The following is a 25,488-nucleotide window of genomic DNA, read 5'->3' on the forward strand; positions in this document are numbered from 1 at the left end:
GAGCATGTCTATGCCCAGAGGCTAAGTCCAATTTTAGACACCCTCAGCCATTCCCCAGACATTATTTAGAATTCTCCAGAAGCTCACAGCAATTTCACAGAACAACGATAGAGCAGTATATATGGATAGAATTCAGTACAATAGCACAATCAGTATACTAATTCAAGGCTGCCTGATCGTTAGTTCCCTCCAACTGTATAATCACCCTCGGGCTCGTCGTCGGAGACATCGATATGCTGGCGCGGGTCCTGAGGGGCACTTGAGTACGTCTTCCGGCTACTTGCTTCGAGGAGATCGGCGGCGGCTCGTCGTTTAAGAGAGGTGTAGGGGGCTGCCATGTCCAAAATGAGATGCTGCTTCTGTACCGACTTGAGATTCTGGACGATGCCGTTGTAATACTTGGTGGTCGTGTTTGTCCAATCGACACCAGAGAAGAGGAGCTTCTTGTCCTTGCCATGCCCATCATCCATCGTCTGGATGAGCTTGCCAGTTTCCCACAGCTCGAGAGCTCGTTGTGCCTAAAGAAAGTTAATAACAGAAGCGAGGAAGCTTGTGGCACATACTGCAGCAGCGCAAAGCGCAAGAGCCCCAGCTGGAAAACCATAGTTTGGGTCCGTTCGGGGCTGTATCGCTAGGCGGATATGCTGCCGTCCGAGCGGCTCGAGAATGAACCGAGACCGGTAAGAGCCCGTCTACAAGAGTTAGTGCATGGGTCAAGGCTGCCATGAACTGACGCACATGTGCTGCTCCACCAGCATAGAGAAAATCGGCATTCTTCAGATAGTTCTTTGCACGTTCAGCGACGATGTCGGGGGTGATAGGCACCAAGGTGATAGGTTTGCCATTCTCATCATTAGGGACCTCATGGAGAATGTCGCCTGCGATAGCGAGTGCCTCCTTTCCAAGTTCGCTCCGCCAGGTATAGAGAGCGCCGGAAACCTGTAGACAGACATCAAACGAGAGAACAGGCATTGAGGGTAACGTACCACACCATATACCGCCTTCGTAATAGCGAACGGTGATTCGGGGTCGCTAGAGAAGACCGCTTCGTAAGCTTCCTTGACGATCTTCTTGAAGTCTGGATGGGCAGCAGCAGCGAATGGTTGCGCTAAACACCCTGCCCAATCGATGACATCGGCCACAACACGTTGCTTGAACAGTGCCCGGTGTTCCTGGGTGTGAAATGGGAGGTCGCTCAGCCGGTATTTCGGTTTGCGTCCCCTCTCGTGGGCATCATCGTCAATGTCGTCGTCAACAGTGAGTGTCTTTTGGTGAGGGACGATTCCCATCTGACGTCAAGATTTTGGTCAAATTTCTCTCACGGAATGGCGCTTGACTCTTACCTGCGATGTCTTCGCTCCAACTGTCGCTCGCTGGGTTGCTTGCACACCATCTTCAAGAGTCTCCGCTTCGTCGTCAAACCGGTCCAAGGTCTCGCCATCGAGGGCGGCTCCAGAGGATGCGGATGTAGTTGACGTTGCTCGCACAGTGCGATCGATAGTCCGGTCCCATGCTGTTGCAGCTGCCGCAGGGGGCTTAACGAGGGCAGTAACTTGACGCCAGTTACGGGAGACGCCGCCGAGGGAGCTTTTTGTCTTCTTGGCACTACAGCAAAGTAAGCACCGGAAGAGCGAAGGAGGGCAGGTACCTGGGGCCATCGAATTCATTGCCGCTTGCTGGGGCCACTTTGCGTTTAGCGGCAGATGTGGGCTGGCTAGACGACTGTCTCGGTTTCGACTGGCAACGTTGAGTACCATCCGGGGTACATGGCACTGGGCAATCAACATAGTACATTGCGATGGGGCCATCGTAACAGTGTCATTCCCTTTGTCTTTCTCGCTATTCCGAAAAGTCAGTGGCGCTTTTCATGTCTTTTATTGGTGACTTATCTCAGCCAGGTGATCGTAAATATGATAACGACCCCGCCTTTCGCACATTCAAACGCCAGCTCTATCATGCGTCATGGGCTGCGGTTCTGAGCACGTTGAAGGCAGGCATGACCACCCCAGTTGTTCGTCGTTGTCCGGATGGCCACTTCCGTCGTGTTATTTACGACTTTGGTCCATTCATCGCCGACTATCCTGAGCAAGTTCTTTTGGCGGGCGTTGTCCAGGGCTGGTGTACCAAGTCCGTTTTTGCTTTCTGCATTCTAGCATCAGTTCTTATGGTTCCCAGATGTACAGCCCCTGTGCATGATCTGGATGGGCCGATTTCGACAAGCCGAGACCATATTATGACGGAGGAGATTATCGACACATTTGACGGTGAAGCCAAGGTACTCTGGGAAAACTATGGCATCAATACCGATATTATCGTGAGTTATATCTCACTTGTAGACCTGAATTGACATGCGGCAGCCGTTTACTATGGATTTCCCTCGTGCCGATATCCATAAAATGCTATCGCCAGATCTTCTTCACCAGTTGATCAAGGGGACGTTTAAGGACCATCTCGTCGAGTGGGTGAGCGAATACCTTTATCTCGTCCACGAAAAAGCGGAGGCGGAAAGGATCCTCGATGAAGTTGACCGTCGGTAAGTCTAATGTGAGGAATATTGTAAAATATTGATTAACTTGTCTCAGGATTGCAGCGGTTCCATCATTCGCTGGTTTTGCGTCGTTTCAAACAAGGTCGTCGGTTCAAACAATGGACTGGGGATGATTCAAAGGCCCTAATGAAGGCAGGTACTTGTCACTGCTTCGATTGTCTCTAACCATTTGCCAGGTCTATCTGCCGGCACTTAAAGACCTTGTCCCTTGTGAGCTCGTGGAAGCGCTTAGTAGCTTCCTTGATTTTTGTTATCTTGTAAGACGTCAGGACTTTGACGAAACAACATTACAGGCTGTCGACACTGCTCTTGCGACTTATCACGACCGTCGAGAGTTTTTCCGAACATCAGGAGTTCGCCCCGATGGGTTTTCACTTCCGCGACAGCACTCAATGTGTCATTACGTCCGCGACATTAAACAGTTTGGTACTCCATATGGCGTCTGCTCCTCCATTACCGAATCTCGCCACATTACTGCGGTAAAGAAGCCCTGGCGTCGGTCAAGCCGTTTCGAGGCATTAGGGCAAATGCTACTCACGAATCAACGTCTCGACAAGCTCGCTGCTGCTCGTGCAGACTTTGAAGAGCGAGGAATGCTGCGACCCCAATACCCTACCCTCCCCGACAAAATTATCTCCGAGGATGATGCCGAGGAGGAGGAAGCTATTGATAGCCCCGGGTAGAGGGTTCGGTAGTACTTGCCCGTACTCGCGGTTAGATCAATCTTCATGTCTTGTCTTTTCTCTAAATCCCCACAGAACGGTCATACCCGGCTCGTCCTGGCGAGCTCGGGAATCATATTGGAGTTCCTCAATTTACATCGCTTCTCCAAGCCTATCTCCGCCCCCCTTCTCCGCCCCCAGCTCTGATGAAGACGATGAAATAATTCCCGACGATATCGACCTGGACGACATTCGGAATCTTGCTGTTTTCCACTCGGCAATTGCGAGTTTCTACTCGCCAAGTGACCCCTCTGGCATTCGCGGAATGAAACGAGAGCGGATTCGATGTACTCCGTCATGGCGCAAGCATGGCCCTCGACGTGACTGCGCGCTCCTGGTGGAGAACGAGGACATTGCTGGGTTCAAAGGAATGAGCGCTGTTCGTGTGCGGCTCCTCTTCTCCTTCACCTATCAGGGCACTCACCATCCCTGTGCCCTCGTTGAATGGTTCAAGAAAGTTGCACGCCGCCCGGACCGCCAGACGGGCATGTGGATTGTGAAGCCAGAGATGAGGAATGGGTCGCGTCTACTGACCATCGAGCATCTAGACAGCATGCTTCGTGCCGCACATCTAATTCCTGTCTTTGGACAGCGTGAAATTCCTCGCGACTTACGCTACATACACTCTCTTGACGCTTTCGAAGCTTTTCATGTAAATAAGTATATAGACGCACATGCGAATGAAATACTATTTTAGCAATCTAGGTGAATGTCTAGGCTGGGTCTGGCAGTGGTCTGGGCCCAGCCGTGTTCTGGAGATACTAGAGCCAGACCGGCTAGATCAGCTAGATAGCCCAGACGGCCCAGAAAAAAACGATTTTGCTGATGAGTCCTTTCGTGGTGCGGAATGTTTTTTGCCTCGCGTATCTGTCCCGAACTCATGTTCCATGTGTTCGCAGAGAGCTCGAATGACTGGTATAGCGGGATGGAGTTTCTTCAAGTACGACCAGTTGATCTTGAAGCCCTCTGAGCGGTATGTTACCTTGATATCCTTGATGTTATGCTCTTGCGCCTGGTCGATAGGCACATGGGAGTTGCGACGACCGACAAAATTGATGACCCAACAATTTTCACGAATAAACTGCCTGTAAGACTTCAGCATGCGCAGACAATAAACATAGCTTTGTGCTTACTTCACTTCTAGTGTCCATTCTCGCTCAAGTCCCTGGAGCAATTCCAAGACTTCAACCTGGTATTTTTTGTTCCCACCACCGATGAAGCGGAAGAGTAGTGTCGGCAAGAGTGCCTCCATCATGCCGACGTCGCCGTTCTTGATAGCTTCGTCAAGCACGATATACTGCAATGCATCCCGATTATACATAATCGTCTGGCGGAGGCCCTCGTCAATTGCTGCCTTGTTGTCATCCCATTCAAATGCGAGTTTATTGAGAGCATCCGTGGATGCTCGCTCAGCTACTATTGTTGTAGCCATCTTCTTCAGCTCTGTCGGGGACTTGCGTTGCAGCTCGCGCAATGACGACACTTGTCCCGCTCGTTTCCATTCAACAAGAAGATGGGCTTCGGTGACATGGTAGATTGCTTCCTCGAGAGACTGGTGGAATGGGCCTTTGATTGAGGCTGTCTGGAGGCCACGGCGCTTCAACGTGGAGAAAGCCTTTCGCAAGCCCTCGCCTTTGGTAGTTCCGAGGTATTGCTTGAAGATTGACTGTGCGTAAGCCATCTGAAGATGAAACCAGCCAAAAACCGTCAGCATCCAGTCAAGACGATCAAAGGAATTCGAATCTCCAGCTCGGAAACGCCAAAAGGCCTCGAAGTCGATCAATAGTCAGTTGGTCTCCGCACCAGGCAATCAGCTTCTCTAGTCCCAACTTCTTCTGTTCTTCAGGTACCTCAATTCCGAGCTGCTTCAGCCATTCCACGATGAGTTTGACATGATCTTCGTAACTTGTTTCGGTGATATTGACGCTACCGAGCAGGTACTGTGATGCAGTATGCTCTTTGCCTGCGGGAAGTGGGTCTAGCCAATCGGGAGCTTTGAAGATTTCACTCTCGCGGTGCCGATAGGCTCCGAGGTTAAAGTCGGTGGTTTGGAGAAGGAACTGGAGTGTGTGGTAGATCATGCGAGCTTCGATAGAGGCTTGATGCTTTTGGCACAAGTCGAGAACATCGCCAACAGTGATTGGATTCAACATTCCTTTTGCTCGATGGAGTTGGAAGGCATGATTGACTTCTGGAGGAAAAGGTAAGAGGCCCTTCTTGATATACACTGTAGCGGCACATCCACTCCCGAATTCGCCCAGGTTATCGAGCCGCTGAGAAAAGACTCGGAACGCCAGCTGGATGTTATCGTAAGATAGGATCCACTGGAAGACCTTCAACAGCTGAACCACCTCCTCCATCGACGCCTTCGAAATACTCTCAACCGAGTCTGTTGTCCACTTGTATGACATCAAAATTCCCATTGCGTGGAACGCCTCGAATGCTTTCGCTGATAACCCTCGGAACTTGGCGTAAACGGAAAGTGCTTTTTAGAAGAGGTTCCGTTTGTGTGAACGAGAGTAGGATAGCATCGCGAGAATCATAATAATTGTCTACGATTTGTCAAACGAAATTCAGGTAATGCTCATAGACTTACTTTCGATGGATTTTTGTGAGTATTTCGCTTCTGATCCTCCGACATCGCAAGATTTAAAAGAGTCTTCCAGAGATGAGGGGCTCTCTCTTGAACCTGAGCCGTAAGCTCAGTGAAGTTGAGACTCGTGAGGGCTTTGACAGTCACATCTTCTCCCTTCTTGGACGAAAAGAATGGTGCCAACCCATTGAGCTCTTGGACCAATAAATCTGACCATGCTTGCTGCACAAAGTTCTCCATGACCAGCCGTGATGGTCGGTCTTTCTGCTGTCGAGGTGGGTCCCACAGCCGTGCCAGGATCTTTGGAAACGATGGGCTATTCATGAAGTTTGTGCGAGTGCCGCGAATCATGCTGTCGCGACGACAGGGCTCATTACCCCAGAGAACAGCGTCCACAAAGGTTGTGAAGTCAAGTCCCAGGTCAGACAAATGGGCAAGGGCTTGTTTAACACGCTGAGGCATGTTATCCGGTGCTGGAGGCTCCTCCGATAAGAGCACGGTTGGCGACTGTGGGCGGAGGGGCATAGGCTCATCGTTATCCGAGTCTTCTTCCTCATCACTGGAGTCCTCGTCTGCATCATTCAGGCCAGGATTGGCATCTTCTCCAAGTAGAGAGGCCCACTCCTCGTCGGTGAGCTCAGACATTGGCCAGATAGGGTGTTTTCCATTGCAAATAACTCTTGAGACCACTCAGGGGTCTTGTCAGCCATTTACGGTCCCGTTTGATGGGCTCGATAATCATATGATAAAATTGATGTGACAGGATCTGCTATTTCTGATACGAACTGCCCCAGACGTTCTAGAGAGAATCCCTGCATCAAAATCTCCAATCAGTCACGTGGACCGGTCCGCAGGACTCTGCTCGCGCAGCGAGCGATTCTCGAAAGAACGTCTGGGTACGAGACTACGCAAATAGTTGTTTATCGACCTTTCAGCACTACTTATGCATCCTTCCCCCAGCATTGACGCTGGCTGCTTATGTCATATTATGCAAAGCGTACACATTTATCTCGGAAAGCCTCTGACTACCTTGAAAAGACAGAACAGTCTGAAGATTCGGGCCCACTGTCATCCGCTCTCATCTATGTACTACAAAGCGTTCGCCCGGGTCATATTACCGACTGGAACAACAGCGTTGATCCAGGCATCAATCTTGTCCCAAAATCCCGGGCAAAGCTCCGTATAAACTGTTGGCAACACATCAGCTGCTGGGCCTGCCGGTGAAAACACAAGACAGACAAACTCACGATGTGTCCCGCCCGCAAACGACTCAAAACTGTCCAACTCAGACGGCGTCGCCCCCTTGCGGATCGCCCACAAGCCCTCCATGTGCTTCTTGGAGACCAGCCCGTCGTTGGCCCCGCTGAGAAAGAGCATCGGCACCGCGGCTGGTATGGACGGCACTCTCGTCGCGGAGTCCCAGCGCTGCGTCACGAGGGGCTTGGCAAGCCATCCGATATAGCGCCAGTCGCGGACGAGGCGGGGGACGGAAAGGAACGTGTTCTGGACGACGACTCCCGATATGGCGGTCGGGTTGCGTGCCGCCAAATCAATCGCTACCGCGCCGCCCAAGCAGAACCCATACAAGAACTGTCAGGAGTACTAGTGTGAGCACGAGTCGAGAATAGGAAAACAAATACCGTCGGAAGTGCCGCAAGAGACGGATCGTTGGTGATGTAGTCCAAAGCAGCCTGTGCATCCAACTGGAGACCTAACATATAATACTTTGAGCGAAAATCCTCTGCGCTGACAGAGAAACATACCGGTTTCCGATGGCTTTCCAGCAGAGTCTCCAAATCTGAGAAGGTGTCAATAAGAACAACACGTTGTACACGTAAGTACCCGCGGTAAGAGACCAATAGAACATTGCATTTCCTCCGAATGAGTTTGCGCGCCATGTCGATGTAGGGCTGGGTGTCGATGCTCGTTGTGCTCCCGTGAAAGACAATCACATTGGCGACAACAGGCTCCACCTACACGACATCAGCAGAAGGAAACGAGAGAGGCGAAACACACGTCGAAGTTTGGCACAGGTATTCCGAGGTTGGTTCTATGGATTCTTTCGTGGGTTTCGATGCGGGAGGCGTTTTGCGCGGCGTATCTGGCGAAGAAGCATTCCAATCGCACACCATCGGCCGTTGTCAACTCGAGATAATCGTACTCGAGGCCATAGTCCTTTGGCCGGTCATAGATCTCTGCAGGCGTCGTCAGCGCGTGAAACGAGCACTAGCGCGATAGCGCGAGTCACTTCGAGTGTCGACGTAGCCTAATGAGTACAGCGCGAACTTCTGGCCGTGTCTCAGGAGCTTCCAGCCCTGTGGAGTTTGAAGAGGTCAACGAACTGGTTTCAACAGAACAAGACCGACTCACGAGCCATATTGCGAATGGGGCCATGGTAGATGGGAGGCCGTGTTCATAGTGGTGTGCATTTAAGCCAGCGGAAAGCGCCTCGTTCCCGTCTTGAACAAAAAGCGACTTTTGGTAATGACGGCATGGGTCGAATAGAATGAAAACGGAGTACGATTCGGGTGGAGCCGTTACAGAATGAAGCTACTTGTCGACCTTATCCCAACGTCCCGGGTGAAGAAAAAGTACCCGCTATCAAGGCTCATCAGCCTGCTGGAATGCGCAACAGGAAATTAATTCACCATGCATGTGGGTCTTCAGCGACGCAAATCAAGTCGACCCGGACGGTTCTCCCGTGTTATGTTCCCTTGCTATTTCCGATAAGCTCTCCATGTGTTTCCTCGGCACAATCTTGTTGTTTGCGCCGCTGAGAATTAGCCTCGGCACTGTTGTGGGTATGATCGGCAACTTTGAGGCCAAGTTCCACTGCTGAATGGCGAAGAAATTGAGCAGGGCAAGCCGCAATATATGGCCAGTCGTGGACAACGCGGGGAGGGAGAGGAACGCGTTTGCGAAGACGGGCGGTGTAACTGGGGTTGCGGGACGCAAAAAGGGTATGGCTGCAGGTTGTGGGGCAGCACGAGGCGGTGAACGGATAAGTGCCGTTTACTGACTATGTATACCGGGAGCGGAAGTCGGAACTTGGTCGATGGCTGGAGGAGTTGTGGGGAGTCCAGCAGGTCGTCCCCGGCCAGTTGGCTGAGCGCGTGAATAGAGGCCGCTACTAGTACCTGCTTGCTACAGGAGAATCGAGATTCCCGATATGTGGTCAACGACAAGTGAGTACCCAGTTATATCGTAAGTGAGTCGTTGCCTGAACGCTGTGAGACCAGGAGTAGGGCATAATAGAGATGCACGCACAGTCAATAAGCCCCAGTTATCCAACCAGCACTGGCAAGCGCCCACTCCCAAATTTCCTTCCACCCTTGTCAGCCGCGTTTACATTTGGCGGTGTTCCATCGTGAGATTCATGGGCTTTTCATCCAGAAGATGCGCTGGAGCGTTTGCGACAACATATGAGCATGGCAAGCAGGTGGGAATCAACCCAAGAAAGAGGGGGCGGAAGAGAAAATGGCGAGTGACCATTTTGAGTGACCATTTTGTCACACCGGCGCGGGATGTCCGCAACGTCGATGTCGCAGTACTTTGCTGCGAACTGCACGCTCCTCCTCCTCCTCCTCTCCTTCCGTTTACTCGTGCTGGTGTATCTCATTGGACCCTCATCTGTGCCTTGCGATATTGTCATGACATTGTGGGGAAACCAAGCACTGGCAAACAGAGCGCGGACAATGCGCCTCCTCCGCTTTCAGGTGCTTTGACTAGCGTTGCATGCCCTTATAATGGACTGTCCACGGCCATTACTGGCCCTCCAACATTCCCAACTTTCACAACGACCAACCATGCATCCATCTCTCCGCCTTGCTCAACTCAATCTTAACATGCTCCCGCGCGGACTTCAGGTGCGCTCCTTTCAACGACGGAGACGTCTCTTATAATTAACCCTCTCCCTCCGTAGAACCGCGGCAAAGCTGCTGCCAATAAATCCCTGCAGGACTGGGAAGCGGTTGCAGCTCACTGCCTCGCCCTCCAAAAACTCTCTCGCTTCTATATCCCCTTTGTCCACGCCAATCTCGATCCGCTCGACATTCCCAAGAAGCCTCTGACAATGGAGGATGACCTTCTCCCCGACGCTGTCCTCCGCGCGGTACTTGCTCTCCAAGTTCTGACTAGGATGTGCGATGCTATGGTTATAGACAACATTGCCAAAGCCGAATTATGGGCTCGGGTCTGGCCTTGGGTCAAGTTCCTCGAGAATATCGCTGTCTACCACCCCCAGGCTGTACCGGCAAAACACCCAATCTTCACTGTGCTTATTGGGCCCCTACAATTTGTTCCTGCGGCTGACGGCAACGAGTCCATTGCTGCACTGTGCAATACACCCGGTGTGCTTGCCTTTTGCGGGCGAGTGTGGGACCGTATGAAGACCCTCTCGGTCCATGAGGCTGGTGGCCCGGCTGCTTTTGTTATGCTCCATATCATCATCTCGTCTCACCTGCGAACGCCAACGCCCGCCATTTTGGATGAGCTTTCGTCTGATCTTGCCAACGGAAGCCGTGATCTCATGTCGCTCATTGTAGGCGGGTTGGAATTTCCCCAGCATTGTGACTGCCACGTTATGCCTGTGCCACCGCACCTCAGTTCCCTCCTGGCTTTGACTTCGCTCGCAGCTGGGTCTGACCACGCCGAGGCGCTCCTGGAAGCAGGCGCTCTACGCGCTATAATCGGGCTCCTTGGTAAACTGAACGACCTTAACTATGCGAACGTTATGGAGGACACTCTGAAAGTGCTCATTTTGCTGCTCGATCCAAAATTCGTCGACCGATGCCTTCCGCGGGCACTTGACGGCGTCATGTCTATTCTCGCTGCGATCCTCACCAATCACGCCGTCGACTCGATTCCACGTGAACTCTTTCTCCACCTATTGTACGACATCATCCCTGCCGCCCTGATTCATCGGGACGTTGCTTCGCAGTGCGCTAGCCTGTCAGGCAACTGGGCGGGGAGCGGGGAAATGCGCGCCGACAACGAAATACGTGCTGCCTGGGACTCCGTGTTGCTGTTGTTTCAGCAGACAGCGACCAGCTTCGCGTTTTACCGGTCGCCGGCATGGGTGCACCGACAGATGTGCCACAATCCTGATGTAAGCTGTCTTCCTTTCCATTTTCAAGCAACGCTGACCTGATTTGACAGTGCAAGAACATCCAACCGTTGGCGGAGTTCAAGCGCTGCGCGGGCTGCGGGTTCGCCGTCTATTGCGACAGGGCCTGCCAAAAAGCGGGCTGGAAACGCGGGCATCGTGGACTGTGCAAAACCACGGCTCTCCCAATTGACCAGCTTGACACCCGACAATCGCGCTTCATCCGATACATCGTCTTCAGCGACTACCAGCGCAACAAGTTCGGCATCCTCCTGAGTCAGCTTGAATTCATGTACGAGCGTGGGCCGAAGACGCGGTTTGTCACCGTGTTCGACTACCGCACGCGGACGGCTGATGCGCCGCTTACGGTTGCGGTTATTCCCCTCTCAACACCGGAGTTGGACGGATGCCGCTTTCGCGCATACGACTGGGGGGAGCAGCTCCGTACGGGCTGTCATGTGGTCCTTTGCCCGGGGTATGCTAATCGCATGGAGGTGCATTTGTGGTCGACAAGTAACGAGCTCGCAGACGGGTTGCTGGAGTTGTTGGCGCTTCTTCCGCAGGGAATTGAATTTCCTTCTGAGACGGAGCTCGAAGCTGCATTTCCCGAGATCCATCGTCGACTTGTGGAGCTGAGCGAGTGGGATGTGGACGAGGTATATTGAACGCAGGGACGTAGGACTGTTTCCGGGATACTCACTTTCCTTGATTTTCCTTAACTCGGATACTTATATTCATACGCTCTTTTAGTTACCAAGGACGAATTATTATCGCTGCTACCTATACTGTATAAGTATTCAGTAGTATCAAGACTGTCTCCCCAATATCATCATCTCAATCGAATGCCCGTCGCATCATGATCGAGGAGAGGGTGTCCAAATTTGGGCAGACACCTTCCATGAATGGAACGTAGATCAACCTACTAGTCCGCATGGACACGGATTTGCCACGAAAGTTCACTTGAATGAGGAGGAACATAAGCAAGCAAAGCCCGCAGAATAAGCTGGACGAAATGGATTGACCATAGAAGGTCTAAACGACTAAGTATAAAAAAGAAGGAAGTGTTGCAGAGGTAGCAGCAGAGCGCGAATGACCGCGAGCAAACCCACAGGGACAACATGGGGCCCAAATTTTGCCAAGATTTTGGCATATGAAGGAGCATGTACAAGACTTGTATCGTAAGCCTGCGACGAACTTGATTAGAGAGAACAAGGATTCGGAGCCATCCGCTACGAAGTCTTCACCCTTGTCATATTACTGACCAAGGAAGGTTTCGGCCGAGAGGGCGGAAAGAGAATGCTTGCTCGTGATGTAGCTTGTGCATCCAACTGGAGGCCTAATAGATATGCTTTGAGCAAGATCGTCTTGGCTGATAGGAGATAGGAAGAGATACCGCTTTCTGAGGGCTTTCCGGCAGACTTTTCGAATCTTAGCAGTCGTCAATAAGTCTATGAGGAACAGACACTATATCCGTACCCGCGGTAAGACAGTAACAACACATTGCACTTTCTCCGAATAAGCTTGCGCGCCATGTCAATGTAGGGTTGGGTGTAGATGATCGTTGTGCTCCCGCGAAAGACGATTACATTGATAGTTTTTCAGACATCAACAGCAGTGTCCTGATGTACGATAGACGTTCGCAATGCCTTCAAATGCTTCCTGACATCGTTTGCTTTCGCAGACAGCGCACTCGTAGAGGCTGTAGTGGAGCCATTAGACAATGCAAGCATAGACAGCAGAAGGGACTTGCAAAACCAATAATCGCAGTCACCACCCATCCACCGACAAAAGTCCACGAGCGAACCCCTTCCACCGTGGATACCAGCGGAGCAATTGGACATTCTTCACCACATCACCACCCTCCAAAGTCGGATACAAAGGACCGAGCCCCGTTAACGCGCGTCGCGGAGTTGCAGTCGATTGTGCTGCGATGGTGTGGATGGAGGAGAACGGGCACGACGAGCGTCTGAACGATGGATATAGGCTGAGGAAAAAATTGAGAGCGACGAGGGAATCATACTACGTCTGGAGGTACACTTAGTAGAGCACCAGATAGAGTGTGCACGGAGATGTAAAATTGTCGCCTGGATGCGTGACCGTAACCAGTGTGACATCCAAGGAAAAGGCGGCGACGTAAGATGGGAGAAGGGTCGGCGGTGTGGCTATTTGGGAGCGTGAATATGCAAGAGAAGACCTCGTTGCATCAGATACGCCGATGAGGATTGTGCAGAGGTCGGGATATGAGAGCGGAAGTGCCGAATGGTAGCTCGCAAGACGCAGGAAGGGGTCGAGGGCTGGGTTTTGTCGATGCTGTACATAATGGCGAGGATTAATATGCACTAGATGCAGAGATAGCAGCTATATTCAGCAGTCGCTAGAAACGATCACGCAGAATTAACGCACCACTTGAAGCCCTCCCTGTGAATGCCTCACACTCGCAACATGGGCAGCTCGTTCAAGTTCTCTCTCAGCAGTTCCGAACTTCGCGCAAAGAGAGGATTTCGAGCGACCGTCTTCGTGCGAGATTGAGTGAGAAGCGGTAGGAAACGGAGGGCAAAATCATGCTTGAAAGTGCGACGTCAAGGAAGGAAGGAGTGCAAAAAAACGAAAACGCACAGATGATCACCCAACGCTTCCAGCTCCGCGTCCATGAGAGCTTCCACACCCTGTTTCCGTTATTACAGCAGGTTTCTGAGCAGCCGCAGTATGCAGACGAGTAGCGAAGGACCAAGTGAACGTCAGACGACAACTCGCATAGCAAAACCTTGCGAAGGCTGTTGAGTGGTATTGGGCAACCTAACAGGAGAGCGGCAAGAGTTGGCATCTTCGAACTAGCCATGAGATGTTGGGTAGAAGAAGCAAAGAAATGGCTCGACAAAACGCACCTTGTCGCCCGCCCCGGTTCCGCCTTCACCCGCCCGGTGGTCCCTCCGGGCTTTCTTCTCCGTGGCTTTCGTGTTGCTGAGGGAGATGTGTGTGCGTGTACTTGTAGGGTTGGAGTCCATTGACATCGACGTAGCTGGAGGAGGCAAGTGACGCGTGACGATCTTCCTTTTGCCGTTGACCAAAGCTTTCCGTCAAAGTTCAAGTCGCTGATCTAACAGCGCTGAGCATATCCCATACAAGTCAGTAAGAAGTGTACCTGCGGTGAGTAAGGTGCTAGTACAGCTTGTTGTCGACAACCTCAACTTGGCTCTCTGTAGGCCTGATATGAGCAACAACTATGCCGCCAAACTTGAAGCTCTCTCGTTCATCCGTGAACTCATCTCCCCGGTCAACCCTCAGCTCACTGGCGCTGCCACCTCGCAGCTGAGAGAAGAGGCGGAGCAAATAAAAAGGGCAATCGCGGAGCTCAAGCCACAGCTAGAACGCCTCGAGGAGCGGTTGGAAGTCATCGAACGGAAGCTGTCAACCATTTCTTTTCCCGTCAACACCCTCCCTGCCGAAATCCTTGGTCACATATTTGCAGCAGCCATATCGTCCTCGCGTTCTGGGCGCGAAGTTAATCGTACGCTCCTCAAAGTCACTGCCGTCTGTCGGTATTGGCGCAGCACCGCAATCGGATACCCCCGCTTGTGGACACAACTATGCTACACGGCTACTTTCGACAAGCGAGACTCCCTGGCTGAACACTTTCTGGCACGCACACGAGGACTGCCCATCGTATTCTCTGTTAGCGATAGCAGTCGCTCCGTTGACCAGAAACCGATGGAAAGTGGACGTAACAAAGTGGGGCGCCAACAGCGCCCCACGCGATCTAAATACACCCTGTATTACTTATCACATGCGCCGGGATTGTCTCCCGGTTGACCGGGGGACACCGGATCTAAATCCTAACACTCCCCCGCAATCCAAGCATGTCAATACGCGTGAGCTTCAGACGCAAATGCCGCACCAGCCCTGCCATAGGGCTCCCCCGTTCCCTTGCCCTTCGCCTCCGGACAATCCTTCTTCATATGGCCCGGCTGACCACACTTGAAGCAGACCCGTAACTTGGTCGCTTTCATCGCGCTCGTCTCCCGGCCCGAATTCTCCCCGATCCGCCACTTGAGCATCCGCGACTTGACCTCCTTAACGTCGAGTTCATCGTCGTCCAGGTTGTCGATGACGAAGACAAGGTCCTGGTAAGTGTCGCCCAGGCCCATTGTCAGCGCTAGGATCATCTCGAGATCGCTAAGCGGCGCCTCCAGGAGATCCGACTCCCCCGCCGCGGCCACGACCCTCGTAATCCAGTCCGCCATCGACTCCCCCTCGCTCTTTACCATGGCCATCATCTTCCGCCTGTGCGCCAACTGCGCACCCAGTCCTTGCACGCGATGCATCTCCGCTAGTGCATACCACACCTTCCGCGGATCATTTTCCTTCGCGTGCGCCAGCTGTGAGCTCGACAGGCACAGCACCAATTCCGCGTGCGCCTCCATCATTTTCTCCTCGTCCCGCTCCTTCAGCGCCTTTACCAGCGCCTTATCCCTCTCGTCCTCGTCGTCCGGATCGCTGAGCACTAGCCGCGGCTCGATCATAGTCCAGAGCCTCTTCAAGACAAGACGCGACTTCGTCCGGATGACCCATTCGGGGTAGTTGCCGTCCTTGAGCAGTAAGACGGTCCGCGAGTCGGTGGTGTCAGACATGTGAGGCAGAGGGGGGGGGGATAACCAGAGGGGTAGGAGGTCGTAAATGAGGGTGAGAGAGAAGCTGGGCCAGAGTACGAGGACTGGGACTTTGTTATGTTAGCGATAGCAGTCGCTCCGTTGACCAGAAACCGATGGAAAGTGGACGTAACAAAGTGGGGCGCCAACAGCGCCCCACGCGATCTAAATACACCCTGTATTACTTATCACATGCGCCGGGATTGTCTCCCGGTTGACCGGGGGACACCGGATCTAAATCCTAACATTCTCGCTAGCAGATAAGCCGCTTGAGCTTTATCTTCCTTGTTATGTCTTTGATTCCGCCGCTCAATGGGCAGAAGCTTCTCTAAGAAGTGTGGTTTGGCCCTGCATCTGGCTGGCTGAGGGGGACGTAGACTTGCCGCATGTGACAAAACTCACTCTTGACATCCGGGATCCCTTCGAAGAAGACGCCCTAGAGGTTCATATCTGCGTTCCGTGTCTTGCGGTCCTGTGTGTCAGCGCCTTGACAACGAATCTACTCTCCAACCTCGTGTTTCCTCAGCACCAGCTGCGGAAACTGACCATTCTCCACCTCAAGTCCTACGACCAGTTTTTCTCCACGCTTGCACTGCTAGTACGATTGGAGGAGCTCTCAATCACTTCGCCAGATCTCTATAATGGCTTTTATAATGAGGCTGACACTGAATTCGCGTTCCCTGTAGTGCTGCCTTGCGTGTCCACGCTGTCGCTGGCCGGCAGCGGTGACAACACTTTCATCCTCGATTCTCTAGCCTTGCCCGCCCTCACTAACTTGCGGATCTCCCGCTTTCGGGTCGACATGGAGGACGTTTACCGGCTGCTCGCCTTTATCACTCGCTCCTCTGCAAGCGTCACCACCCTATCTATAGCAGTCCCGCACACATATGGGGCTTTTAGCGCCGTTATTCTGTCTTCCACATTCAACCAAGTGAAAGACCTGACGGTCACTGCATTCGACATGGACCCCGCCGAGGCCATCCAATGTGCGGCGGATCTTGCCTGCCTCGACACCCTCCCCAACCTCGAGTCGCTCACCTTACGTGTTGGCCCCGCGGGGACCGGCTCCCGGCCCGTCGATATCCGGCCCTTCCTCGAGGGAATCGCCAGCAGAGCTTTCAACGCAGTGTCGAGCGGTGCCACCAAGCTCGTTCGGCTCAACACCGACTTCGAGGCGCCACACAGGATACCGTCCAAGCACCGGCGGAATGCGGCCCACTTGCAGAGAATCTTGAGAAACGTTGGGTGAGTGCAAATAGATTGACTAGGCTACATTGCGCGACTGTACATGTAGCTGTAATCTGTGATACTACATAGCATCACACAGTTGGAAGTACAGGCAGATTGCTGGCACATACTGTTAAAGATACACCGCTTCCCTTGCTGGCTTACGCGAGAGCCGACCCGTAGAAGTCGTAGTTTGCACCTCCTAGTAGTACAGAGGCAAACCGTAAGGACCGTTACCCCGTTACCGCCCATCATCCACCCTGGCGACCGGTCGGGCATCCCGGCCCCGATCTGTCAGATCAACATCAGGCAGTGCCTCGTCGCACGCCCAGCCGTCAATCGCTAACACACCCCCTCGTGCGAGAGGCACCCAAAACCAGTCCCCTCCAACGAGCTCCATCCGTCCAACCCGTCCCGCCAGCCCGATCCGACCGACGACACGTAACCGCATGCAAAGTCCGCATGCCCCCGCCCCGAGACCTAGTCCAGCCTCCGGCGTTCCATCCGCCCAGCCAGAAATCCCATCCAGCCAGGTCGTTCACCCCCTGGTCCGACGCACAGCCTATCCCAGCCCCGCGCCCAGCCCAAGGTCTGCCCACAGCCAGTCCCACGCAAGTCGATGCGCTGACCATCTGCGTAATCGAGTCCCAAGCCGATATCCGATCGACCTGTATCTTGTCCGCCGAGCAACACTCCGACACATTGACCCCAGCCCAAATCCGGCCAACGTCATTCCCAGTGCCCCTGTGAATCCCCAGCCTGCCGCGCACCCCCTGAAGCCCAGCCCATTCTTCCCAGCACCAATCTGCGCTGACAGTTAGAGCCCATGCTCCGGGATAACGCCCCGTGCCCCTACAACTTCGCCCAGCACCCAGTCCTGACCCCAGTTGTTGCCCGCGCAGGGGACACCACCCTTCTGCGACTTATCGCCTGCCGTACCGGCTCCGACCCAGTTTCCAGCCAGTTGATGCTTGTTGTTGTCCAGCACATGCTACCAGGCTTGTACTCCCAGTAAACCCAGCCAAAAGCGCTGCCAGGTGAATGTCCAGTGCCTAGACCTGCACCAGAACCCGCCGTTGGTCACCGAGTACCCTGTCCAGCCACAACCAGCCAGACCCTTGCTCGAAAGCCCTCGTGAGACACAGCCAGCCCGCAGTATTAGGTGATGCAGCACCGACGGTTTGTGTTAAAGATACACCGCTTCCCTTGCTGGCTTACGCGAGAGCCGACCCGTAGAAGTCGTAGTTTGCACCTCCTAGTAGTACAGAGGCAAACCGTAAGGACCGTTACCCCGTTACCGCCCATCATCCACCCTGGCGACCGGTCGGGCATCCCGGCCCCGATCTGTCAGATCAACATCAGGCAGTGCCTCGTCGCACGCCCAGCCGTCAATCGCTAACACATACGTTTCTTCAATCGATTTTTCAAAACGGAAATACCATTGCCGAACTCTTTGAGGAAGAGCGCCTCTGTGGGTGAGAACGGGTGAAGAAGACTGACTGCTTCGACTCACCGACAACTTGGGGGAAAGCAATATAACCATCTAGTTCACTGGTGGATAGCTAACAGGCAAGGCGGTATTTTACTCGCCTGAGTACATGCTGTGAACTTTTGAATTAACCCATTCACGACTTGCAGATCCATTTCTGCCGGGTCTGGTGGCGGCTGAGGCCCACACATAGAGCGGGCCAGACGCAGCGCGGTATCCTCCAAGAACGACGTGTTCATGCGCAACGGAACGACCAGACAGTGGCGGTCCAGCCCGACCAACACGGTGACTAGATGCAGCACCAGTCGGCCATTGCTCCGCTGCGCGCGGTCGATCCAATCGTCAATGTCGTGCAGACGATTTTGGAATATGTCACGCCGGTCGGGGTCGAGGGCGGAACCCATCAGGATGTCTTCGACCTCTGGCTTGCCGGACTCGAAGCTGACGACGGTGATGATCACCGGCCGAGGGTCTTCACCCGCGCACGCTTGCTGTTGGATAGAGGACAGACGGTGCAAGGCGCGGATGCAATGGAGGGCGGCGGCATTTTCGAGGTAGAACGCGTGCAGCGCGCTGCGAAAAAAAGCGAGCTGTTCTTTGGAAAAGATGGCCCGAGTGTCTGAACGGGTGCCTGTGAGTACTGGACGTTTATGCAGACGAAAGAGGAGTTCCATACCAGCGTATTTCACTTTTGTCGCGGCGCACGTGGCACGGTGCTTGCCCTCGTTCCAGTCAGCCTTTTGGCAAACCCGCGAGCAATAAACGCGAGTCCGACACAAAGAGCACTGACTAAACTTCTCGCGATCATCAATTTGGCCACACTGGCTAGATGTAAGCACAACTAAAAGAACAGACAAGAAGAAGGTGTTACAGGCGGGTTGTCGCAAGCCGACAGCCGATGGGCTTGCGGCAGCCGACGGCCAAGATACCTCCCAACTCGAAAGTCAGAAAGGATCTGCTCGTGATAAGCGGCGCTCGTCTTGAGATTCTTCCACAGCTGAGCTAATTTGGGGTGTGCGTGGCTTAGGATACTCCCCAAGCCAGACGCCTCGACGGTTCGGATCGAGTTTGCTAGCAGGGGGAGCACAGCTTTATATGGCAGGCCAGGAGGAAGCCCGTTCTGGAGCAGGTGTGTCAGTCGCAACAATATGTCGTCGTTGGGCATAAAATGCGCGGCATGCAGCATTAAAGGAACCATGCCGCATCGTAGAACCTTGTGGAGAGTACGAGGACCTGTGCTGATGACGATGTTCATGACGGTGAGCGCGCCCCGGAGCGTCATAAGCCAGATCGTGTGGTGCCGATGAGTGGAAACGGAATCCTCGTTTTCGGGATCAAACAAAGTCTTGAGGACCCGAAAAACTTGATTGAAGATGTGATGCGAGGCTAAGCTAACTGCCATTGCATCGGCGGCATTGGGGTTGCGTGGGTTGTCACCTGTTAGCATAGTATTGACCTCCACAGCTATTTGCAGCGGACTAGAGGAGAGAAATTCGTGACCGACAAGTCTGGATTTGAGGGGGATGTCCTCCACTAGTGTCAAGTGCTGTTTGAGTAGTCGCGTAAAGGTGTCGAGACTGGTACCACACGCATCGAGGAATTCGTGGAGCTGTGCACGTTCCATAAACTGCGGGAACATGCAGATGCACGAATAAAGGAGGAATATGTCAGGCGCTGGCTGAGCGAGAAGAAACTTCCAGGTCTCGACCAATAGCCTAACACATCCAACAGTGGATTGAATGGCGGGGGATGGGCCGCCAGTGCCAGTGTCACGGTTCGCGAGACGCGCGGTATCGATTTTATAAATTTCCACCCACTTGGATTCCACGTAGTGCATGAAAAGCGTCAGCGAAAGCAACAGCACTGGTTTGGGCGGTAGAACTATGCCGGTCCCTTCCGCAAATTGCAGCAGAAATGGGTGGCTGGCATGAAGAAAGTCCACCCAGGACACCACGAAGCTACCAATATCGAAGACGCCATCCGGCAGCTTTTTCACGTCTTCACCCGCAAAAAGATAGCCGAGAATCCACAACACATGTCGAATCTGGCCTTGCGCTCTCGGGGAGAGGGTCTCTACCGTGGCAGCCTCTGGTATGCGAGTTGGATCGAGTATGGCAAAGAAGACGTTGAACAGGATGTCGCGCAGTGGACCCTCCGTCGTGGCCCACACCTGCTCAAAACGACGAAGGTCAAGATCAGAGCAACTGGGCTGGCAAGCGGCAAGCGCAAGGTCCTAAGAACAGTGGTTAGTTGGCGGTGTGGCAGGTGGGCTTCATACTCTGTGTGGAGCGGGGAGTTTTTCCAGCTCTTTTAAGCGAGCCGCGGCGAGTGAGTGCATCGAGGAAAAGTGCGGTCACTACTGCTACTGTGACACCCTCAGCCTTTTCCCTCCATCGCCGCCACAATTCGCCTCTTCTCTGCTCACCCACCCACTCCACATTGAGCCGCACTCGTCGGAGCGCTCAAAACACGAAGGGACTGAGTGTGAGCCGCGGCCCCGGGGAAAGGATGATGGGCGTGAAAGTGAAAGGTTTGTGCATGGCTTTCCTTTCACCGACATGGCCTTTGCTGAGCCGAAGCCGTCCTTTCACAGGGGCCCTCGAGACGGACTGGGAGGCGGGAAGGCAGTCTGGGCAGCAGGAGTGCGGCAGGGAACCGGAATAAGGCCGCCGCATGTGCGTGAAAATTTTCATACTCGTACCTGCTGACAGTCGATTTAACGCCTTAGCTCTGTATTCCGGCCTTCGAGCTCATATCCAGTATTGCTGATGTCAGGCTTTGGGCAGGCCAGCATGGCTGCGGCATGTCGTCTGGATTCAGGTGCGTGCAGCCCTGTCTTTCGCTTCTCGTATATTCGCTGACTTCCTGAGCAGTCGTTTCTGGCCAGACAGTCCGCAGTTCGATTCGCTGGGGTAAAGGACTTCCTGCCGCCCCCGGAAGCTACCCGGGCCCAGACCTTGCGTTTGCTGGAGACTTTTCGTGCGTGAAGCGCCATTTTGACTTTGCTGTCTGTCCTGACGTCTCTAGCTTTCCCTCCCCATGAAGATGCTCCCCTTCTGCCTCTGCTACGACCGCTGCTGCTTTTTGAGCCACACGAGCCAATCCACAATGCCCAGATGCCCAGCGAGTTAGCGACGGGAGCGTATGCTCTGAATCCGAAGTCTGGAAAAGAAGCTTGTGGGGCTAAATGGTGCAACGCAGGCTTCCCATACCTCCTTCGAGCTTCTCCAAACACATTCGCCATCTTCGCCCCCGTCTCCACTTGCATCCTAGGGCTATCCGAAAAGTAATGTCACGTGCCCGCATTGGCACGAAAAGCAGACAATATTTCATGCCGCACGCAAGACCTACAGCCATAGCAACTGTCTCTCCTGCTCCCATATATCGACTTCCGAGGCCCCAATTCTTCTGGGCCTGTCATGCGATGTGGAACAGCACGTCGGCGCGTTGTCGACAGGAGCCATTTGGGCGGTGTGGGTGTGGGTGTGGCTTGTGAGATGGGGAGCAAAATGCGCGCTCGTGGCTTGTCCCTCTTCAATTACCCCCAAACCCATTCAGCGAATGGCATTCACCTCCTACATTGGACAAATCCCGACTGGATAATTGACTAATCGAACCCCCCGCGCAGTCTACCTTGGCAGCGGCTTCGACGACGTTCGTCCTGCATAGTTGATTACTTTTCTTATTCTTCCCCGGTTTTTCTCTTTGTTACGGTACTTACGGACTTGCTTCATTTTACACTTACGGACTTTTCGACAATTCCTGGGCATATGCTCTCTACGACTGGTGAAAATCCTATGGCAGTTGCAGTGTATATCCAATCTAATCCTGAAACTATTTTACAGAGATGAGACTATTAGTTGAAGGCCATATTCATCCGCCCTGTGGTCGCCAGCCTGAGTGCTTTTGGCACAGGTACCTGCGCCTGCCAGGGCATGATGACCTCATGCTGGTTTGCATTATTGCATCCTGTGATCTCAATATTTAAGCCTGCTGCACTGCAATGAGTAAAGCACTCGGGAGAGATCGCTACGGCTTGCGTGCGACCAACAAAATGCATTTGAAGGTGTCGGAAATGGGTGCTCTGTGCAACGTGGTTCGTGAGGAACATGTCCAGAATTTCTGTGCGGAAGGGGAGCTGCAGGCAGTTGGCAACGATCAGTTGGCGGAGATCTGGACACAGAGCGCGCCCACAGCTGGGAGTGAGGAGACGCAGAAATGACGCAACAGTGGGCAGCCAGGGCAGGTAATCACCCTGCCCGTTGTGAAGTTGATTGAGAGCAGCATCAAGCCCGTCGATAGTCCCAAAGCCGTAGGTACGCGGATATTGCCAGTACTCGCTGGCGGGACCGAGAGGTTGTAGCGCCAGCGTGAGTGATGCGAGCGCGGGGATTTTTTCCAGCAGACCGTCTAATTCAGTGGGAGCAACGATATCAGGCACATCAATGGCCAGCTGCACAAGATGCAGAATGGGAGGGAGCGTATTCCAGAAGTCAGTAAACAGGGTGAAGCTGTAACTCGGATCCTTCGCCCCAAAGACAATAAGCACACGCAAGGGTGGGGTATGCTCCCATTTGTCGGGCCAAGAAGGACGTGTTTGCGAGTGACTGCCAGTGGTGGCTTGAATATCCCAGTCCGAGTCATACCCCTCAAGCCGCGGTTGCCGAGGAGCAAACCGGAAGTCCTCCAGCTGTGTACAACACCTCAGGATGCCTATTGCCTCAGAAAACAAAATCCGTCCCAGTGTGTTACCAAATTGAGTAGCTTGATCAACTTGAAGGCCAAGAGTTAAATGTGTTATGTGGCTCCAGCTTCCGTGTTCGAGTAATTCCCAGAATAGCCTCCCGTCCGGCGAGTCTCTGATCCCGTCTCGAAGCTGGAAGTAGGGAATCGAGAGCTTTCGGAGTGTGGATCGATTGATGGAGACCATAGGAAGGATTCTCAGCGTCCGCGTGATGGTCCAGTCATGAGGTTCAGCGACCTCAAGGGAGTACAACATTGGCAGTGGTTGTTGCAGAAAATGTGTCATTGTGAGCACCGTATACGTATTAAGCTGAAGGTGACACAACCTGTGGGTATTGGCGAGGAGTAGTCGCTCAATTGGCTCGACAAACGTGTCGGTGAGAGGGTTCACCGGGCCGGAATTGGCACCCCAATCAGTACCCCACTCAGGCTGTGAATACCGGCGCTCGCCGACAATCGATAAGGACAGTGGACAAGAGCCGGAGCGACGGAACCATTCTGCTAGTGCTGGTGTCTTGTCAACGGTCCCCGCAAAGAACGAGAGAGGGATGTGCAGACTGGCCCACAGCCGCGGCGTTGTCAGCGCAATATCGCGCCAGACTGAGTAGATCCGCGTCAAAAGCAGCGGTGCTTCGGTAACCACCATGGCAGCATTGGTGTCCTTCGGAAGGCACGCGTAGAAGATCTCCTCCAAGAGGTCGCGAGGGAGACGCCGAGGCAGCGAAATTAGAGCCTTTTGCGCATCGACAGAGGCCTGGATGGTGTCCCGTCGCTGGCGGAGAGCATCGATTTGATGATCCAAGTCTGCGATCATGGCCGTTTGCAAGGCTATAGCCTTGCGTATTTGAGCAATCTCGCTGTCGGATGGGGCGTAGTTAGTGCCTAGCTTGTCGGTGAAGGGAGAGTCCATGACAGATGAGCCAAAAGATTACGTGTGACAAATTACAAATCACGTCACCCCTTCTTCTGCGCGTCGCGCGACCATGACGAGTCGACAAGAAGACCTTCCTCGCGTTCAGCTCCATCGCGCGACCTGTCCTCAGGCTCCACTCTACCCGCTAGAAAGTCACGCATACCACCACCACTGTGGCTATGCGTGTCACTCTCCTTCTCCTTCACCCACGCAACTGAAAATGGGGCTGTCGAGCAGCAAAGTCGGGCGGAAAGGGAACGAGATGGGCTTGTAGAGGGACGGTGACGTTGGTAGGGTGCTTCTACGCCGCTCTTGGTCTGCTCAGGTGCGTCAAGCTGCTCCATTTCTCCTTGCCCTCTTTGCTCATTCCATTTTCTAGATACCTCCAGTGCGCTTTAGAGAACGCGTGAGCACGCATGTCTCTGAGGACGTGGCCGTCGTGTGCTTGCTAAGGAAGAACTCCCCACCTCGGTTCCTTCTCAGGACATCGCTCGCGGGGGGCTTGTCTATACCCCCGCAGCGCCGGCGCCGCTCCTTTTTCCAATGAAGACCCATGCATATGGTGCGTTTTCCCCGCTACCACCCATATTCAGGCGTTGAATTGCGTTTTTTTAGCTTCGTCCTCCCGTTCCCATCAAACCGCATTATCGGGATTCGCTCGTTGACCTTCCCGCCCTTCAATCGGGTCATCATCCCCCTCCACGATAGCAACATACCTGCCATACCACACCACCTTCCCTCCCATTGCGAGGACTTCCAGTCAGCCTGACAGTGTTGCTTGTGCTCGACCGTTGCTTTGTCAATTCCCCTTCGATAAGCCCCACCTAGACCCGCCACAAATAGACTCATACAATCATCTTTCGCTCGCTCCACCACACATCTACTCCGCCGAATTCACTACCTCCATGTGGCGGTCCCGATTCGTTGCTCTGGTGAGCTTTCATATTGTGTCAAACTTATCATGGCTGACAGTTTTATTTCAGAGCCTGCGCAAGTGTAGTTTCGTTTGTATGTCGTTTTTTTTGCATCGAGCTCCTCTTCTGACTCTCCCCGACCAGATCGTCTCGCCGCAGATATCGATGGCATATCTCGCTCCTTCCGCACAACGTCGGCCACAAATTTCCTACTCCTGCTCCTTTTGCGCTCCATCCTTTACACGCCGTTTTTTACTACGCTGATCTTCGGCGCCTGAAGCGGCGGCACACGATGCATTGCGTGACTAGCTCAAGTTTCCGCCCATCTATATCGGCTTAAACAATCTTTTAGTGTCGTTTTTGTCCTGCTTCCCCACATCCGCTCTTCTCGTCTAAAAACAGCTGCTACGTTGGAGACCAGCTCAGCGACAAGCAAGGTATGGTCTCGGTTTGCCTTGAACTTGACTTGACTTGAGAAAGTAGCCTTACTTGTCCTTATCGGGATTATTTCGCGGGCGGGGGGCACGAAGATGGTGGGACATAACAAAGTCAGCTCTGGGAGAGCAAACACCGATAGCTTTGTTGCTCC

The 25,488-nt window shown here is 53.4% G+C and overlaps 8 protein-coding genes across 8 annotated transcripts; 2 read left to right on the forward strand and 6 right to left on the reverse strand.

Moving 5' to 3' along the window:
- Positions 1–179: 179 nt before the first annotated feature.
- Positions 180–1,768, reverse strand: MIND_00291500 (uncharacterized protein; the record flags this gene model as incomplete). The annotated part of the gene is made up of 7 exons (XM_037359777.1): positions 180–518; positions 564–692; positions 739–939; positions 987–1,289; positions 1,344–1,605; positions 1,649–1,714; positions 1,755–1,768. The coding sequence occupies 7 exons, from the start codon at positions 1,766–1,768 to the stop codon at positions 180–182; spliced, it is 1,314 nt and encodes a 437-aa protein (XP_037224872.1).
- A 99-nt stretch (positions 1,769–1,867) lies between these two features.
- Positions 1,868–3,967, forward strand: MIND_00291600 (C2H2-type domain-containing protein; the record flags this gene model as incomplete). The annotated part of the gene is made up of 6 exons (XM_037359778.1): positions 1,868–2,127; positions 2,176–2,314; positions 2,358–2,533; positions 2,583–2,630; positions 2,685–3,227; positions 3,307–3,967. The coding sequence occupies 6 exons, from the start codon at positions 1,868–1,870 to the stop codon at positions 3,965–3,967; spliced, it is 1,827 nt and encodes a 608-aa protein (XP_037224873.1).
- An 84-nt stretch (positions 3,968–4,051) lies between these two features.
- Positions 4,052–4,951, reverse strand: MIND_00291700 (uncharacterized protein; the record flags this gene model as incomplete). Its single annotated transcript, XM_037359779.1, has 2 exons — positions 4,052–4,355; positions 4,404–4,951. 2 exons carry the CDS (start codon positions 4,949–4,951, stop codon positions 4,052–4,054), a joined length of 852 nt encoding a protein of 283 aa, XP_037224874.1.
- A 46-nt stretch (positions 4,952–4,997) lies between these two features.
- Positions 4,998–5,693, reverse strand: MIND_00291800 (uncharacterized protein; the record flags this gene model as incomplete). Its single annotated transcript, XM_037359780.1, has 1 exon — positions 4,998–5,693. One exon carries the CDS (start codon positions 5,691–5,693, stop codon positions 4,998–5,000), a length of 696 nt encoding a protein of 231 aa, XP_037224875.1.
- Positions 5,694–5,759: 66 nt separating this feature from the next.
- On the reverse strand, positions 5,760–6,508 carry MIND_00291900 (uncharacterized protein; the record flags this gene model as incomplete). The annotated part of the gene is made up of 2 exons (XM_037359781.1): positions 5,760–5,822; positions 5,867–6,508. 2 exons carry the CDS (start codon positions 6,506–6,508, stop codon positions 5,760–5,762), a joined length of 705 nt encoding a protein of 234 aa, XP_037224876.1.
- A 444-nt stretch (positions 6,509–6,952) lies between these two features.
- On the reverse strand, positions 6,953–8,257 carry MIND_00292000 (Hydrolase-4 domain-containing protein; the record flags this gene model as incomplete). Its single annotated transcript, XM_037359782.1, has 8 exons — positions 6,953–7,050; positions 7,111–7,453; positions 7,504–7,574; positions 7,627–7,661; positions 7,706–7,836; positions 7,880–8,058; positions 8,112–8,178; positions 8,234–8,257. 8 exons carry the CDS (start codon positions 8,255–8,257, stop codon positions 6,953–6,955), a joined length of 948 nt encoding a protein of 315 aa, XP_037224877.1.
- Positions 8,258–9,609: 1,352 nt separating this feature from the next.
- Positions 9,610–11,632, forward strand: MIND_00292100 (MYND-type domain-containing protein; the record flags this gene model as incomplete). Its single annotated transcript, XM_037359783.1, has 3 exons — positions 9,610–9,729; positions 9,786–10,970; positions 11,021–11,632. The coding sequence occupies 3 exons, from the start codon at positions 9,610–9,612 to the stop codon at positions 11,630–11,632; spliced, it is 1,917 nt and encodes a 638-aa protein (XP_037224878.1).
- Positions 11,633–18,134: 6,502 nt separating this feature from the next.
- MIND_00292200 (uncharacterized protein) lies at positions 18,135–20,676 on the reverse strand (the record flags this gene model as incomplete). Its single annotated transcript, XM_037359784.1, has 6 exons — positions 20,608–20,676; positions 19,201–20,562; positions 19,006–19,150; positions 18,431–18,948; positions 18,354–18,383; positions 18,265–18,291 (listed from the first exon to the last, which is right to left on the reverse strand). The coding sequence occupies exons 1-6, from the start codon at positions 20,665–20,667 to the stop codon at positions 18,265–18,267; spliced, it is 2,142 nt and encodes a 713-aa protein (XP_037224879.1). The 5' UTR covers positions 20,668–20,676.
- Between the last annotated feature and the right edge of the window lie 4,812 nt (positions 20,677–25,488).

The sequence above is a fragment of the Mycena indigotica genome (genome assembly GCF_014461135.1).
Source record: "Mycena indigotica strain 171206Taipei chromosome Unknown Mind.scaff0002, whole genome shotgun sequence".
Classification (NCBI taxonomy): domain Eukaryota; kingdom Fungi; phylum Basidiomycota; class Agaricomycetes; order Agaricales; family Mycenaceae; genus Mycena; species Mycena indigotica.